Here is a 15,339-nt window from a genome sequence, read left to right on the forward strand (position 1 = left end):
GCTCTGAGTGGCACTTGAGTCCTGGGCTTGGGCAGTAAGCTGGTGGTGTTTCTAGACCCAGACAGGCAGCAGGCCTGAAGTGTATAAGCAATTAAAATTACTAGTATTTTGTTCTATGGGGCACAGCTAATAGTTCAAGAGCTTGTTTTGAACGTTGTTCTGTGCTTATTGATACCCACTGTCCTACAGAACAAGCTCCCATCAGGAATTCTGAATGGTCAGGGGCAGAGTACAGCTGTTGTAACGGGATGTTACACTTCTCATGAAACCATGAGGGCAGTGGAACACTGGTGCTGCTCTGCTTCCTACTGAGGCATGGGGTGGTTACAGCAGGGCCTGACCCCTCCTTGGTCACACCCTTTGCAGCAGGGGGGGCAGTGAGCACAACTCCACACACAGCTTTTTTAAAAAATGTTTTATTTTGTGAACTTCACCTTTTGTAGCTAAACAATGCTTTTCTGTATTCAAACAACTTTTTAAAGGCAAAACACAGGGAAGTTCCATCCTTTTGTAACGGAGAAAGGAAGACGCAGACCACTGTTTGATCCCTTTGACACTGCACCTATTCTGAGGATAATGCCCAACTGTTTTTGGTCTGCCTGTAAACACTGTATTGCCACTGCCATTACAGCAGAACTAGTTACACATTGACCAGTCAAACAAGAATAACTTGGGGTTTTTAATTCAAGTCCTGTTCAACATTCAAAAGGCTTCCTTAAGTGCAAGTTCTGCTCATTTATCTTCTTTGGAAAGCCAAAGCACCAATATGATCCTGAAAACATCACTGTCTAGACACAGACAGTGAAGCAGCTATGGCACAGCTAGGAGAGGGCTCCACAGTTAAAGTGACTTTAACAAGTGTTCTGTTGCATCTGATGTTCCCTTGTCTTGGAGTAAAAAGTCTTCACTGGAGGGTTTAAAAAAGCTAAATTTAGCGTATAACACTGAAGTACTACACAGTAAGGTTTGAAGACAAAGATTTGAAAATTTTAAGAACTTAAAATTATTGCACCATTGAGGTATAAAAATGAGTATGTGACCCAGTTCTTGTTTATGTCCCTGTCTTGGGAGTGGGAAATTACTTAGACATGAACCAGATGTGCTCTAGGGTTTCTATCATTAGAAAATCCTAAATATTGACACCATTACAGACAGACTTAAATGTTATTCAGACACCATACTAGATGTACTGGCTGTGCTCTCTGGGGTAGGAAGGACTTCTTTTAAGTCCTGCAGTAGCTCTATCTTGTGATCCAGTCTTTTTCTGTTTTCTAGAAGTTCTTGTATTTTTTCTTCTGTTCCTATTACAAAAAAGGAAAGGATAAAAAAGCCTTTATTCATGCATAACTATTTATTTAATTTAAAATACATGTTACATATGCATAAACACTGCAGAGGCTACAAATGCTTAGTTTAAACTACAATCCTCTGCCTTTCTTCAGCAACATGAAAAGATGGACCATGTGTTGGAATAAAGAGCCCAACTGATACATTAAAGAAAGCACAAAGTAGTGTTCCTATACTTTGTCATCCACCTAACAAAATCCATAATGTAGCTGGTTTTGAGATTAAATTTAAACCATCACATCATATGTAAAAAATATTAGTTTATTTACTAACCCAGTGCCAACTGGCATATGAACTTTAACAATTCCCTTTTCAGATTTCATTTCTATGGGAAAAAGATGCATTTTAAATCTTTAAAGATAACATCTCTGAATTACAGTCTTAACATAAATTTACTAGCAGATTTTAGCATACAAGACAATTAAACCTAAAAAGAGATGATTTGGACAACTGCATTCAACGGCTCTATGCTCAAAACTACAACTTGAGCATTTAATTCTGCTTCTGGCAGAATTGTTATTGACAGTACCCTGATGGGATTAACCAAGGTGTTTACCTTATTTGCAAAGCTCTGCCTGACTGCATTTCTGCTTCTCTCTGTTGCTTCCATTTTCCTAATGTTAAAGATTATTGAAGTCAGTGAGATCTTGGTAACAGGCCTTGCCAGTATTCAGCAGCATTACCATAACCTTACAGTGTTAATTGCAAGTTTTAAATGAAGCACATGCTTTGTTCAGTTAACAAGACACACAGAGGTGTTGGTGACCTCTGAGCAGCAAGGCTGGTCTGTGAACAACAAATGAGTTTTTCTCAATATGTGAGAATGTCAGAGTTCACATTCTGGTAAGAAGGAAAAGATGTTTTATACAAACTGAAAATATTTTTTCTCTTCTGGGGGAAAGAGGATGTCTCCAAAGGGGTAGAGTGGGGAAATTATTTCCAGATGTTTATCCCATGACATTTGGAATTACAGAACCTTAACTGATTAAAAAAAAAAAGAAAAAAGCAAAGCACCTTTGGCCTTCCAGCTTCCTGCTGCTTCTTCCTCTGAAGTCAGAAAGCCCATAACTGCTGCTGTCTGTGCATGTACGTGGAAGACTATGTACGTGCACGTTTTTAAGTACATTACCCAGAGCTGGGTGTGGGTGTTGAAAACAGGCTCCAGAATGATGGTGGTGCCTGCTGCCCATAGAAAATTCTGGGTAGCAGATCACTGGTGCCCCACGCTTGCTCTGACTGAAAAGAAGCAGATGGCTCCTTCTCTCTGCAGTCAGGTGACATCAATATTTGACAGCACTTCCCCCTGCTGCCCCCCAAAACCTGTGCCTGCCCCTTCACAGTGTTTAACAGCTCAACAGCAGACAAATCCACAATGGAAACAGTCCCCTTCACTGCAGGAGGGGGGGCAGGTGGCCTTCATGGCACTTCCATGTGGTACCAAGCCCATGCAGTCACAAGAACTAGCAGGCACATACTTGAAGAAAAAGTTGGACATATACAAGTGAAAGCTGGAAAAAAAAAACCCCTCCTAGAGACTACTTGGATATGAATTAAAAAATTACGAGAAGTAAACAAAACAGCTTGGTTAGAGCAAGGTGGTAGTAATGCCAGAGTTGCAGGTTCAATCCCCATAGGGGCTGTTCACTTAAGAGCTGGACTCAGTGATCCTCGTGGGTCTCTTCCAACTAAGAATGTTCTGTGAGGATGTATTCAGCATTCGGGTGATCTACAGATGGAAGACCTACAGCTCAGACATACAGCTCAGTTTCTCTTCTGCCAAAAGGATGTGGCAGAAATAGAAATAGCCCAGAGAAAGATGTCAGGGATGGGAATGACTGGCCTATGGCAGTGCTTCCACAGGGAGGCAGATAAGAGATTAGGAACCTTCTACCTCATAGAGGAAATGACCTGAAGGGAAAGAACATGTATTTCTTTAAAATCAGGAATGGCCTGAGGGACATGGGCCTGGAAGGACCGCCCTTGATCTTCTGTAAGACAAGTGCTGTGGACTCTCAGTGGAGGAACTGCATAACAGTTTTAAAATAAGGGATCATGGCCTTTGTCTGTGCAACTGAATTGCAGAATTTGCTGCTACAAACCCCCTAAAAACAAATGCTACCAAGGAGGTCAAAAGCTACTGGACAGATGGTTGACCAGCAAAGAGGAAATGGAAGCTGATGGAGGTATCTTCCCAAGCAGGATGCACAACAGAACTTAAAGCAAAACTAAAGGAAGTCACTTTTCCTTGGAGAAAAGGACAAAGACCTCCAACCTAGAAATTTGAAACTGCTCCTGAGGTGATAGCACATCCCGTATGGTGAGTTTTACAAGCAGAGAAGTTTGCAGTAAAGCTGCATGCTGCAAGAGAACTGTGTATCCCTGCATATAAAAGGGATTTAAAATAGCAGTATCAACAGTTACAGTTCAGAGTAACCTTGCTGTGCTGACATGTAAGGCTTTAGAACAGGGTTTGCATGATAATGCAACAAATGAAAAAAATAAAATGCAGAAATGGATTGAAGGTAAGGCATGTCAGATGACCCAAAATCATCGGCTCCAGGAAAATATCAAAGAAGACACAGTATTTATACTAGTCTTTCTTTATTTCTTCCTTGACTTAGTACATCACCACAGAGACTCCCTATCTAGAGCTTGTAAGGCAAGTGACAACAACAGAAAACCCAAACCAAACAAAAAAACCCCCTGGTGATATTCTTCCCTCCCTACAGTCTCACTTTCATTCCTTTCTCACTGGTTCATTTTAAGAGCTCCTCTTCAATCAGTTTTAGAACCAGCCTTGATGTGTGTTTTCATTACTGACCTTGAAATTAAAAGGAGGACAGCAGCATCAGAAAAGAAGATTGTGTGGTACAGGAAGAACTGAGCTGCCTGAATCATGGGGAACTGGGAGAGGGGACAACTTGTACCCACAAGAATCACATGATTGTGTGCACGTAGGTGCCAATATCAAGAAATTCTCCTGCAAGCTGAGAAGAAGGTGAAATAATTGATGCAGCTGTGAAAGAAACAAGTATGATCCAAGGTTGTGTCACACGAGGAATTCCGATCCGAGATGTTTTAATGCCCTCAGACGAGGCACTGGCAGAACCTTGTGTCAGATAACTGCAACACCAGACACTCCTACTGCTGAAAAGGGGATTTAAGTGCAAGAACAGAAGACTAAAAGGAAGAGCCTGGTTTTTTCAGTCAAGTGAAGGGAAAACAGCAAACATTGCCTTCACACACTGAACCTCAGTGTGAGCTAATTAAAGCCCCTTTCACTGTAATAAATTAAAGTCAGAACAAGGCTGCTAACTCTTAGAGAGCAAGAGTTAATCCAAGCAAGAGACTCATCTGTCTGAAAAAGTTTTAGCCTTGTTGCTTAAAACAGCTGAGATTGGAGTCCAGGCCCTAGAGTTTCCTTCCACACTGGTCATCCCACGCAACCGCTCCTGCCCTTGTTTCCATTCCACTCTGAGCATTCTCATCTTGTTTTTCAAAGCATGTTAGAATGGCCACCTGGCCCAGGGTAAGTTCTGCTAGTGCTTGGCTGTTGTGTTTCAGTTAAAGGTATTAGTCTGAACACCTGTCAGGCAGCAGCACAGCTATAACACAGGCAAGCTACTGAAGAGAGGCTGCAGAGAAGGAACCAAAATAACCTGCAGGAGAGGGGAGTTCCCCTGGGGCAGAGACCCTTTGGTCTTTTAAAGCTGTGGAACTGTGAGTTGCCTGCCCCCTTCAGCAAAACTGGCATACTGTATTTCTAAAGATTCAGGCAGCAGTGGCTTTTATTCAAGAGTTTACATAATATTGAAAAAAAAAAGTTCCTTGGAATTTTCATTCTAAATTATCATTTTATCAAAATTCTCAGAAGAATAGCTTCAATGCCAAAACCCAGACCAACTGCTACTGTTCTAACAGCTTTTCTGCACGTACCTGAATGAATATTTGTCAGTATATTTTCAAACAGTCCACAGTCAAACAGTGCCATTACTGTCTCTTCATATTCTGGAGAAAGAGATAATTTGATTTAATATTACTGAGTAAAGGTTTACAGAGCCCTACATTAGAAGTAACACAAAACAGTAGTTACTTATTTTCCATCATACTGATTGCTTGAGGTTTTAAGATGTCTTCCTTCTCATACAACCTATATTGAGAAAGAAGGATCAAGTTGTCAATTCTACTTTCTTTTCAGTTCTCTACAGAAAATAATTCCCTTTTTGGGTCTGCACCACATGAACAGTCCATTTAAAAAAGAGCAATATACTTAAGTCATATTCCATTCCACTGTGTCAGGACTGTGTGACGGCAGGGCTGACCGTACCAATTTCCCCTGACTGACCATGTGACGTGTGGGACAAGATATTCCTGTTCAGTGTTAAAAACCATCCAAGAATTATGTGTCTGTTTCATACCTGAAGCTTCTGTTGAAGCAAAATACAAAATGCTCACAGAGTTCAACTGACCATTAAGAGGTTTCCTTCGTGATGCAGACTCTGAATCTCTAATGTGTCCTGGACTTCATGGCCGCTTCCAGCAGCTGCTGTCATGTCACACACAGGCTGCCCATGAAGGAAGACATATCTAGGTGGGAAATTTCACTTTCCATGCATGTGCTTCAGTTACTTTGCATAAAATAGCATTCTTTATGCAAAGGTAATACTCATAACTTTGTAAAACTGAGAGGACAATAGGAGAGGAAGGTTTGAATTTTATTTAATGGTGTTGTGGACAAAGGAACATTAAACTGGAATTCCCCAAGAACAATGTACTTCATAGAAGCTGATAAACTGATGAAAACCCCAGACAGGCACTAAGAGCTGACAGTTTAGTTGTAACAAATCAGTCAAAGACTTAAAATATACATACTAAGAGATTTTTCACTCAGAAGAGAGTGCTGGTATTAACAGACAGCTGGTCCCTCTGTGAAGCTGCAAGAGCAACACAGACTTACGATCCAAATAAAACCTTCCAGTTCTCTTCAGGACCTCTCTCTTTTTCACTGCCTGGGAGAAGAGGCCACTCTGAGCCTTTCTATGTTTATGCCAGTGGGTAAAAGGTGGCTTCAAAAATTCAAGTCAGAAGGTCTCACTAGAGCATGCTGAGTTGGCAGCTCTTATGTAATGTTGAGAAAAGTTCCTTGGAATTTTAATTTTAAACAGTCATTTAAAAGGGAAGGTCATTCTGAACCCACTGCACAGCTGCAGAAATAAGACAAGATTATATTTAGCACTACAGTATCCCCAGGAAGGTGGCCCAGGGCCAAGTACCTGGCATTCAGATCTGCATTTCTGCTTTGAGAGCAGAGTCCCCCATGGGTCTCCATACCTGTTTCTGAAGTGTTGTCATCCATTAGTTTTTCCTGTGCCAGATGAAGTGTGTCCAGCATTTCTTCAAATATGTCATCTAGAAGCCCAGCTTGTTTGCATTTCCTTACAATGTCTATCTGGACTGTTAAAACACAAAGACACACTCATACAAGTGATCTGTAAAGCGGGCTTTACTCCCTGTCTTCAGAAACTAAAACTAAAACTTTTTGGTGAAAATCCTACCTCTGGTAGCAAATATTTTTGCAAATCTCTGGCTCCTCCAGGTACCCATGCAGCCCTTTTCAATGGGAACAAAAAAGCGGTCTGGCAAATGTAAGCGCTATGGTGGGTGTAAAATTCCCTAAGCTCTAGGTTTAGCTTCATTCATCAAAAGCAAATATCTCAATAACCCTAAATGTACCATTCCTAAAGACTCCTGGAACTCTCCAGTACAGGAAAGCAAGTGATTTGTCTTGCTTGTCCTTCTTCCAATCCTTAGGACCACACCAGAAAACAGTGCAAGAAGTGAATGAGTATTGGATTTAGTAATAATTAAGGCTACTTTTACTCCAAACGATCCAGGCATTAATCTTGTTTATTACATCCCATTTTATAGACCTACTTTGTCAGATTTGGACTGCTAGGGAAATAACTGTCTATTTTTAATTCATTTGGGAGCAGCAGGTCAGCAACAACTCTCAGTAATGAGTAAATGGGTTGTTCAAAAGGAAAGAGCTATCGGACAGTTCACAGAAGTCTGCCAGTCTCCATTAAAAACACGGTGTTTTACTGGAGACATTTGTGAGAAAAGAAACGTCATCTCACTTACATGTGATGCCCTACAAGTATTTCAGAATTCTTTATAGATTCCCTGTTCTTTACAGTGGTAGTAGAAATTCAGAAAAAAGCACTAGGCAGCCACCTGAAATACCATGCCCATACACTAAGCATATCCACAGGGAGGTGAATAATCACCACTAGCACCTTCCAAACTTCCAGGTGACAGCAGAATCCCGACAAGCAATTGCAGCAGGAGCTTCAGGGTAACATGAAAAGCGCAGCACTGAAGGATGGGTCCTGTGGTCCATTTCACTGTTGTAATATCCTATTTATGCAGTAAAATGCTATATTGTGTTAAGCACCCTATGTACACCCGGGCTTCAAAAGGTAAGATATGCTGCCCCCACATCTCACAGCACCTCCTCAGCTAACCCTCTCCAGAGCACCACCATGCTGAACTCACCTCTCTCCTTCAGGAGGGGCTCAGGACAAGGAGACCAAAGCGAAGGAGGACAGGTTCCCTTTTAAATTTAGCTGCACTCATAGGGAGGAGGGAGGTCAGGCAGAGGCACCCCCATTTGCAGAAGACACAGAGCTGAAGGCAGCACCCAGAATGGGGGCATTCTCAGGTGAATCACCAGCTCACATCACACAGCAAGTCTCACTCAGCCAACTACAAGACATTTGTTTGCTGCACAGTCATTCTGCAAATCAGACTTCCACTGCCATGCCAGAGCTTGGACAGTCACTCATCTCAGGAGAACAATAAAGGTACATTTGCAGCATCACTGCTACCAGCTACCTCCAAGCTCTGGACTTCAACATAACAGATCATAATATCTCCTAGTTGCTCTATAAAGTCAGTCTCACCTTTATGCCTGTTGTTTTTTCTTTTTAGTGTTTGGAAATGGTTTTCTTCTGCTTTCTCTTCTGTTTTCTGTAAGACAATCAAAACAATATATTTTTACATCATACTAACATTTACTGCTGTTTTCATTATCAGAAAGATAGAAATCAGCCTGCATTTCTGTGAATACAGTCAGCTTTTCTGCACAGCTAGCGATATTCCTCTTCAGACATTCAATTTTTAAAATGGAAGCAAAAAGCAAAAACACTAAGAAAAGCCCAGCACTTGGGACACCACCCCCCTTAATCACTTCATTTGCAAATAGCAGAAAAGTTAACAAATGTCTATTGCTAACTCGCAGGGCAGATGATGTTTAGCTCCCTAAACCTGATGTAATGCTGGGAACGATTTGGAAAAAGGGAATGTTTTCCTTTGGACAGGATGCAGTCATTCTCTCCTGTTTCACGTCATACCACAGGACTATGAACAATTCTTCAGTTCTGTCCCAAAACTCCACCAGTGTAAACGTGCATTGCTTACACAGTGGTAAACAATTTATCCCACGGTGATAAATCCTGGAACCCCTCACCTTTTTATTTGCAGTGTTTGTATTGATTTCCAAGATCACTAGCATGGGAGAAGTCCAGAAACAGACCAATACTGTGGGTAACCGGTCAAACAAATCTCAGTTATAATACCAGCTGAGAAATTCTTGGAGAAAAATAACCAACTCTTCTGACAGTACTACATAAATGCTGCAAAGATCATCCAAATCCCCTCATATGAACTCCCTTTAATCTCAAGACCTGGGAAAGGCAGACTATTTTCCCCAAGGAAAGCTGGACACCAATTCCTCTAGAAAGATAAAATCCCAACCCCTCCAAATGTCAAAGAGAATTCCCACGCACACTTATGTAGAGCCAAGAGAATCACCTCAAAACTTAAAATAAGATCTATTTACAGGTTTTCTAACAACAGCCTGTAAAACAATTCCCCCTGCAACCAGAGGGATGTTTGCTTGATAGCTTCAAACCCTTGGGAAGGCCATCGGCAGAGTCCAGAACTGCCTGATCTGCAATGAAAGTCTGCCAGGCTTACCATGAGCACAGTGTGCTCACACAAACAAGTGCAGGTTTAAAAGACCGACTGACTCATCAAAAGCAGTTTTTTGTGGAAGCCGTGTCAAGCCCTAAGCAAACCTGAGGGGCACTGTACTTCCAAAGAAATGGAGCCCCCAAAGGGAAGCTCTTTCTGCCCATACCAGGATCACAGCCACCAAGTCAGCCTGGTTTGGAGGGTCCTACTGCATTTGTAGTGTAATTGCCACATTACCCGAGGGCAACGCCAGCTCTGCCTGAAGCGGCTTCAAATGCAAACAGTTTTGGTTTGATGGAATGGCAAGATCCAAACAAGGCAGCTGTAAAGGACAAGCAAACTGCTTCTGTGAGGAAGTCTTTCTCTGAACACAGAGTCAAAATACTTCACTAAATAAGTCCTTTGCTGTAGCAGATGTGGGTTCCTGTTTTAGACTGCTGAAATTCAGAATTACCATTTCTTCTGTGATGGCAGGAGATGTCAATGTATATCTTCTCTTCTTATTAGCTGCACCTAGGAATCAATAAACAACAAAGAAACAAATGCAACAACCTCAGACTGATGACTACACATTATTCAAACTCTTTTTATCCCAAAAAGCTACTCAAGTGAGGCACTTTGGGTGGCAAGGCAAGAGTATGTTTCAGCTTCCCCAAATACCTGACATTTCACTGGAATTCACATTATTTCCATCTAAGAAAAATTACAACTCTGAACCATTAGGAAAATGTGCAAATCACTGTAGCAATAGAATATCACTTTACCTTTTAAACTCAGCAGATTTTTGATTGTTGCGGAGTGAACTTATTTTCCCTGGCAGCAGCACTACCTCTAGTGGTAAAAACTTCCAGCAAATTTAAAAAGATGACTTCTTTTTTTTTAAGACAATTCTTGTTTATGTTAATACACCCTCAAAATTAAGACTGCATAAAGAATTATTTTAGGTGTCCCAAAGACACACAAATGGCATTAGGTTTTTCATTGATCTAATGACCATCCTAGAAAACCTCCAGAAGCAGTCTGACTTGTCAGTTGAATCTTATTTATGTTACAAAGTGTTTTTAGTGATGTGGTATGAGATCTCTGCAAAATCATCTGCTTTCACTTTGTCCTTTCCATTAGCATGCACCAGCCTCTTGCCAACAGCCTATCTGGCAGCTTTTGGAAGCAGCTACAGTATCAGAGAAGGATAACTCTGGCAAGGAAGAGATGGTAGGAGCAGAAAAATCCTGAGAACAGTTCAACCACCCAACAAAACCTGAGAGTTTTAAGTGCAGTGGGGTTATATGCTGCCTTCTGTATTCAAGTCCAGAACCTCTGGACAGCACTTTAGTAAGGTCTTTCCTGTTAGAAGTCATCCTGTCAAAAGGAATGAGGAGGCGTTGTATGAGGAGGCTGCTGAAACAAGTTTGGGCTTTGGGTACTGATGCCGTACATTTGCATTTTTCATGGCATGAAAGAAAATCATAGTCTCTGACTTGACCCAAAATAAAGCTGCATGGCCTAATTTGTGTCCAGGAGACATAGGTGTAGATACAAAGTGTTCCTTGCATGACATTTTTGACATGTGATGGGATTTTCTAAACTCTCCCTGATATTTGCCATGAGGACACCTTATATGACAGGAGGAACACAGCCCAAAGAGTAGCCCAACCTCTCCCGCCCTGCACAGCACCTGCTGCACTCTGTCAGCCTTTACTCTGTCCACATCTAACATTTCTAGTTAAACAGACGTTGGAGCCTGTTTCCAAGCCCAAACTGTCCTCCCATGTGGAGCTGCCCTCTCCCTGTGTAGAGCTGCAAGGAGAGTTCTTGGCCCCTAAGGCATCTTACCTGCTTAATTAAACAGCAGAGCCCCAACAATTCAGCACAAGAACATTGTCTCAACAAAGAACAAGGGGATGTTCCTTGACCCTATTTTCTTGAACCTACTGGGGAAAACAGGCCTGGAGAGGCAGCTCGTGCTCCCACACAGCCCAGTGCTGGCTCTGCTTGCCCCAGCTGAGTTACTTCATCCAAGTTGGATCCTGAAAGTCAGAACTACCATGCAGCCAAAGCACTTCCACCCCAGCCTGTCTCCCTCATCACCCTATGCAGACCTGCAAACACCTCAGCACAGGCATCCCCTGGCTGCTCAGATGGCCCAGACAGAGCACCTGCTACTTCAGCTGATTCACCAGCTGATTCCCCCAGCTATTCCGAGTGCCACCTGTGCATCTGAGAGCTGCTTATAAGCAAGAGACCTTTGGCTTGGCGAACAGCTACTCTCTCAGACAGGTAGGAGAAGGTGATTTAGGAGGCAGGGCAGACACTGCCAACAGAATCCATTTAGCCCTCAGAGGGTCTCCAAATTAGGTGCCTCTGGAAGAACTCTAGGAGAAAACTGTTCTCAGGGAATACGTCATACACTGTATGTGCAACATTTGACAACACAAAGACATTAATGATATTAATGGAAGAAGCACCAGGGTGATTAAAAAGGATTTCAAGGCGCTAGGTCGATTAGTTAATGGGACAGGAGCACAGGTGGTGTTTGCCTCAGTTCCTGCAGTAGCAGGGATGAATGAGGAGAGGACTAGGAAGACTCATCAATAGGTGGCTAAAGGATTGGTGCCACCGGCAGAATTTTGGTTTTTTTGACCATGGGGCAAATTCCATGGTACCTAGTCTCCTCAAATCAGATGGGCTTCATCTATCTAGGAAGGGCAAAAGGACTCTAGCCCATAAGTTGGCAGGGCTGATCAGGAGGGCTTTAAACTAGGTTTGAAGGGGGAAGGGATTGAAACCAGGCTCTCCAGAGAGGAGCATAAGGGTGGAAAGCCCGAGTTAAGGGTGAAATCAGCAGCCCAGCTGAAGTGCATGTACACCAATGCACACAGCATGGGTAACAAACAAGAGGAGCTGGAAGCCATCGTGCAGCAGGAAAGCTGTGATGTTGTTGCCATCACGGAAATGTGGTGGGATGACTCGCATGACTGGAGTGCTGCCATGGGTGGCTACAGGTTCTTCAGAAAGGACAGGTAGGGTGGGAGAGGTGGAGGGGTGGCTCTGTATGTTAGAGAGTCTCTTGACTCTGTGGAACTTGAAGTCAGTAACAATAAGGTCGAGTGCCTGTGGATCAAAATCAAGTGGAAGGCCAACAAGGCTGATATCCTGGTGGGAGTCTGTTACAGACCACCCAACCAGGATGAAGAGGGTGATGAATTATTCTGCAAGCAGCTGGTAGATGTATCAAAAATTGCCAGCCCTTGTTCTCATGGGTGACTTCAACCTGCCAGATGTCTGCTGGGAACTCCACACAGCAGAGAAGAGGCAGTCTAGGAGATTCCTAGAGCATAAAGAGGGTAATTTCCTGCTCCAGCTGGTAAATGAGCCTACCAGGGATGGGGCCCTGTTAGATCTTCTGTTCACAGAGAGGGGCTGGTGGGAGATGTGGTGGTTGGAGGCCGTCTGGGGCACAGCGACCACAAAATAATAGAGTTTTCAATGCTCAGGGATGCAAGGAGGGCCATCAATAAAACCTCTACGCTGGACTTCCAGAGGGCAGATTTTGGCCTATTCAGAAGACTAGTTCAGAGTGTACCCTGGGAAACAACCCCTGAAAACAAGGGGGTCCAGGAGGGATGGACATGCTTCAAGAAGGAAGTCTTGAACGCACAGGAGAAGGCTGTCCCAGTGTACCAAAAGGCAAGCTGGGAAGATGACTGGTCTGGCTGAACAGGGAGATTTTGAAGGAAATAGGGGTAAAGAAGAGAGCCTACCAATTAGGAAAAAAGGGCTGGCTACTCAGTAAGAGTTTAGGAATATAGTCAGGTCATGTAGAAAGAAATTTAGAGAGACGAAGGCACAACTTGAACTTAATCTCGCCACTTCTGTGAAGGATAACAAAAAGTCCTTCTACAGATACATCAATAACAAGAAGGGCAAGGAAAACCTCCATTCTTTATTGGACATGGATGGAAACACAGTTATCAAAGATGAGGAAAAGGCTGAGGTATTTAACACCTTCTTTACCTCAGTTTTCAACAGTAAGACAGGTTGTCCTGAGGACAGCTGGCTTCTGGAGCTTGTAGAAAGAGATAAGAATCTGAATAGCCCCCCTGTAATCCAGAAGGAAACAGTTAGCGACCTGCTGAGCCACCTGGATCCTCACAAGTCTATGGGACCAGATGGGATCCACCCAAGGGTGATGAGGGAGCTGGCAGAAGAGCTTGCCAAGCTGCTCTCCATCATCTACCAACAGTCCTGGCTCAGTGGGGAGGTCCCAGATGATTGGAAGTTGGTGAATGTCATGTCAATCCATAAAAAGGGCTGGAAGGAGGACCTGGGAAACTACAGGCCTGTCAGCCTGACCTCAGTGCCTGGCAAGGTTATGGAGCAGATCATCCTAAGTGTAATCACACAGCACCTACAGGATGGACAAGGGATCAGACCCAGCCAGCACAGGTTTAGGAAGGGCAGGTCCCGTCTGACCAACCTGATCTCCTTTTATGATCAGGTGACCCGCCTGGTGGATAAGGGGAAGGCTGTGGATGTGGTCTACGTGGACTTCAGCAAAGCCTTTGACACTGCCTCCCACAGCATACTCCTGAAAAAAGCTGGCATCCCACGGCTTGGACAGGGGCACTCTGTGCTGGGTTAGGAACTGGCTGGAGGGCCGGGCCCAGAGAGTGCTGGTGAATGGGGCTGCATCCAGTTGGCAGCCGGTCACTAGTGGTGTCCCCCAGGGATCAGTGTTGGGCCCAGTTCTGTTTAATATCTTTATTGATGATTTAGATGAGGGGATTGAATCTACCATCAGCAAATTTGCAGATGACACTAAGTTGATCAGCTGGAAGGCAGGAGGGCTCTTCAGAGGGACCTGGACAGGCTGGAGAGTTGGGCTGATTCCAACAGGATGAGGTTCAACAAGGCCAAGTGCAGGGTCCTGCACTTTGGCCACAACAACCCCCTGCAGCACTACAGGCTGGGCACAGAGTGGCTGGAGAGCAGCCAGGCAGAAATGGACCTGGGAGTCTGGATTGACAGGAAGCTGAACAGGAGCCAGCAGTGTGCCCAGGTGGCCAAGAGGGCCAATGGCATCCTGGCCTGTATCAGGAATAGTGTGACCAGTAGGACCAGGGAAGTGATTCTTCCCCTGTACTCAGCACTGGTGAGGCCACACCTGAAGTGCTGTGACCAGTTCTGGACCCCTCAGTTCAGGAAGGACATTGAGGTGCTGGAGCAGGTCCAGAGAAGAGCAATGAGACTGGTGAAGGGACTCAAGCACAAGTCCTATGAGGAGAGGCTGAGGGAGCTGGGGCTGTTCAGCCTGGAGAAGAGGAGGCTCAGGGGAGACCTCATCACTCTCTACAACTCCCTGAAAGGAGGCTGTAGCCAGGTGGGGGTTGGTCTCTTCTCTCAGGCAGCTATCAGTAAGACAAGAGGGCATGGTCTTAAGCTCTGCCAGGGAAGGTTTAGGTTGGATATTTGTTGAAAGAATCTTAGATGATGCAGGACATATACTGCTTCAGGCCTGCTTGCACAATCCGGCCTGCGTGCTGGACGGCAGGGACCCGTGTTCTCCAGCAGTAGATCTGTGTCCTTGAGCAGCAGATATCAGAAAGCTGCATAGAGGAAAACAGGGAAGGAGGTTGTTATCCAGAGTGTGAGAAACCAGAAGATGGGGGGCCTGGAAATGTGCCTTGACTAGTAGAGCCAATAAAGTTATAGATATAGTGTGTGAAAGTGAATGTAACCAATAGAAAGTTAGAATAGAGCGTGTGAACCCTGTAGGACCCTTGATAATGTGTGTATTTTTGGAATAAAGGGAGAACATTGACTGTACCTCGATGAGGATGTGTCTTTGACTCTCGAGCTCATTTTTTTGCATCTTCTCCTTTTAGATATTAGAAAGAAATTCTTTACAGAGAGGGTAATCAGGCATTGGAATAGGCTGCCCAGGGAAATGGTGGATTC

General features: G+C 43.9%; 1 protein-coding gene across 1 annotated transcript in view; it reads right to left on the minus strand.

Moving 5' to 3' along the window:
• Positions 1-397: 397 nt before the first annotated feature.
• LOC113950293 (histone-lysine N-methyltransferase SETDB2-like) overlaps positions 398-15,339 on the minus strand; it is a 49,762-nt gene continuing 34,820 nt past the window's right edge. The window contains exons 19-24 of the mRNA XM_027650017.1: positions 9,836-9,894; positions 8,310-8,376; positions 6,679-6,801; positions 5,284-5,355; positions 1,904-1,961; positions 398-1,301 (exon numbers count right to left, since the gene is read on the minus strand). Coding sequence (XP_027505818.1) covers positions 1,181-1,301; positions 1,904-1,961; positions 5,284-5,355; positions 6,679-6,801; positions 8,310-8,376; positions 9,836-9,894 — 500 coding nt within the window. The 3' untranslated portion in view covers positions 398-1,180. The remainder of the gene's footprint in view (positions 1,302-1,903; positions 1,962-5,283; positions 5,356-6,678; positions 6,802-8,309; positions 8,377-9,835; positions 9,895-15,339) is intronic.

The sequence above is a fragment of the Corapipo altera genome, unplaced genomic scaffold (genome assembly GCF_003945725.1).
Source record: "Corapipo altera isolate COAL_440 unplaced genomic scaffold, ASM394572v1 0, whole genome shotgun sequence".
NCBI classification, from domain to species: domain Eukaryota; kingdom Metazoa; phylum Chordata; class Aves; order Passeriformes; family Pipridae; genus Corapipo; species Corapipo altera.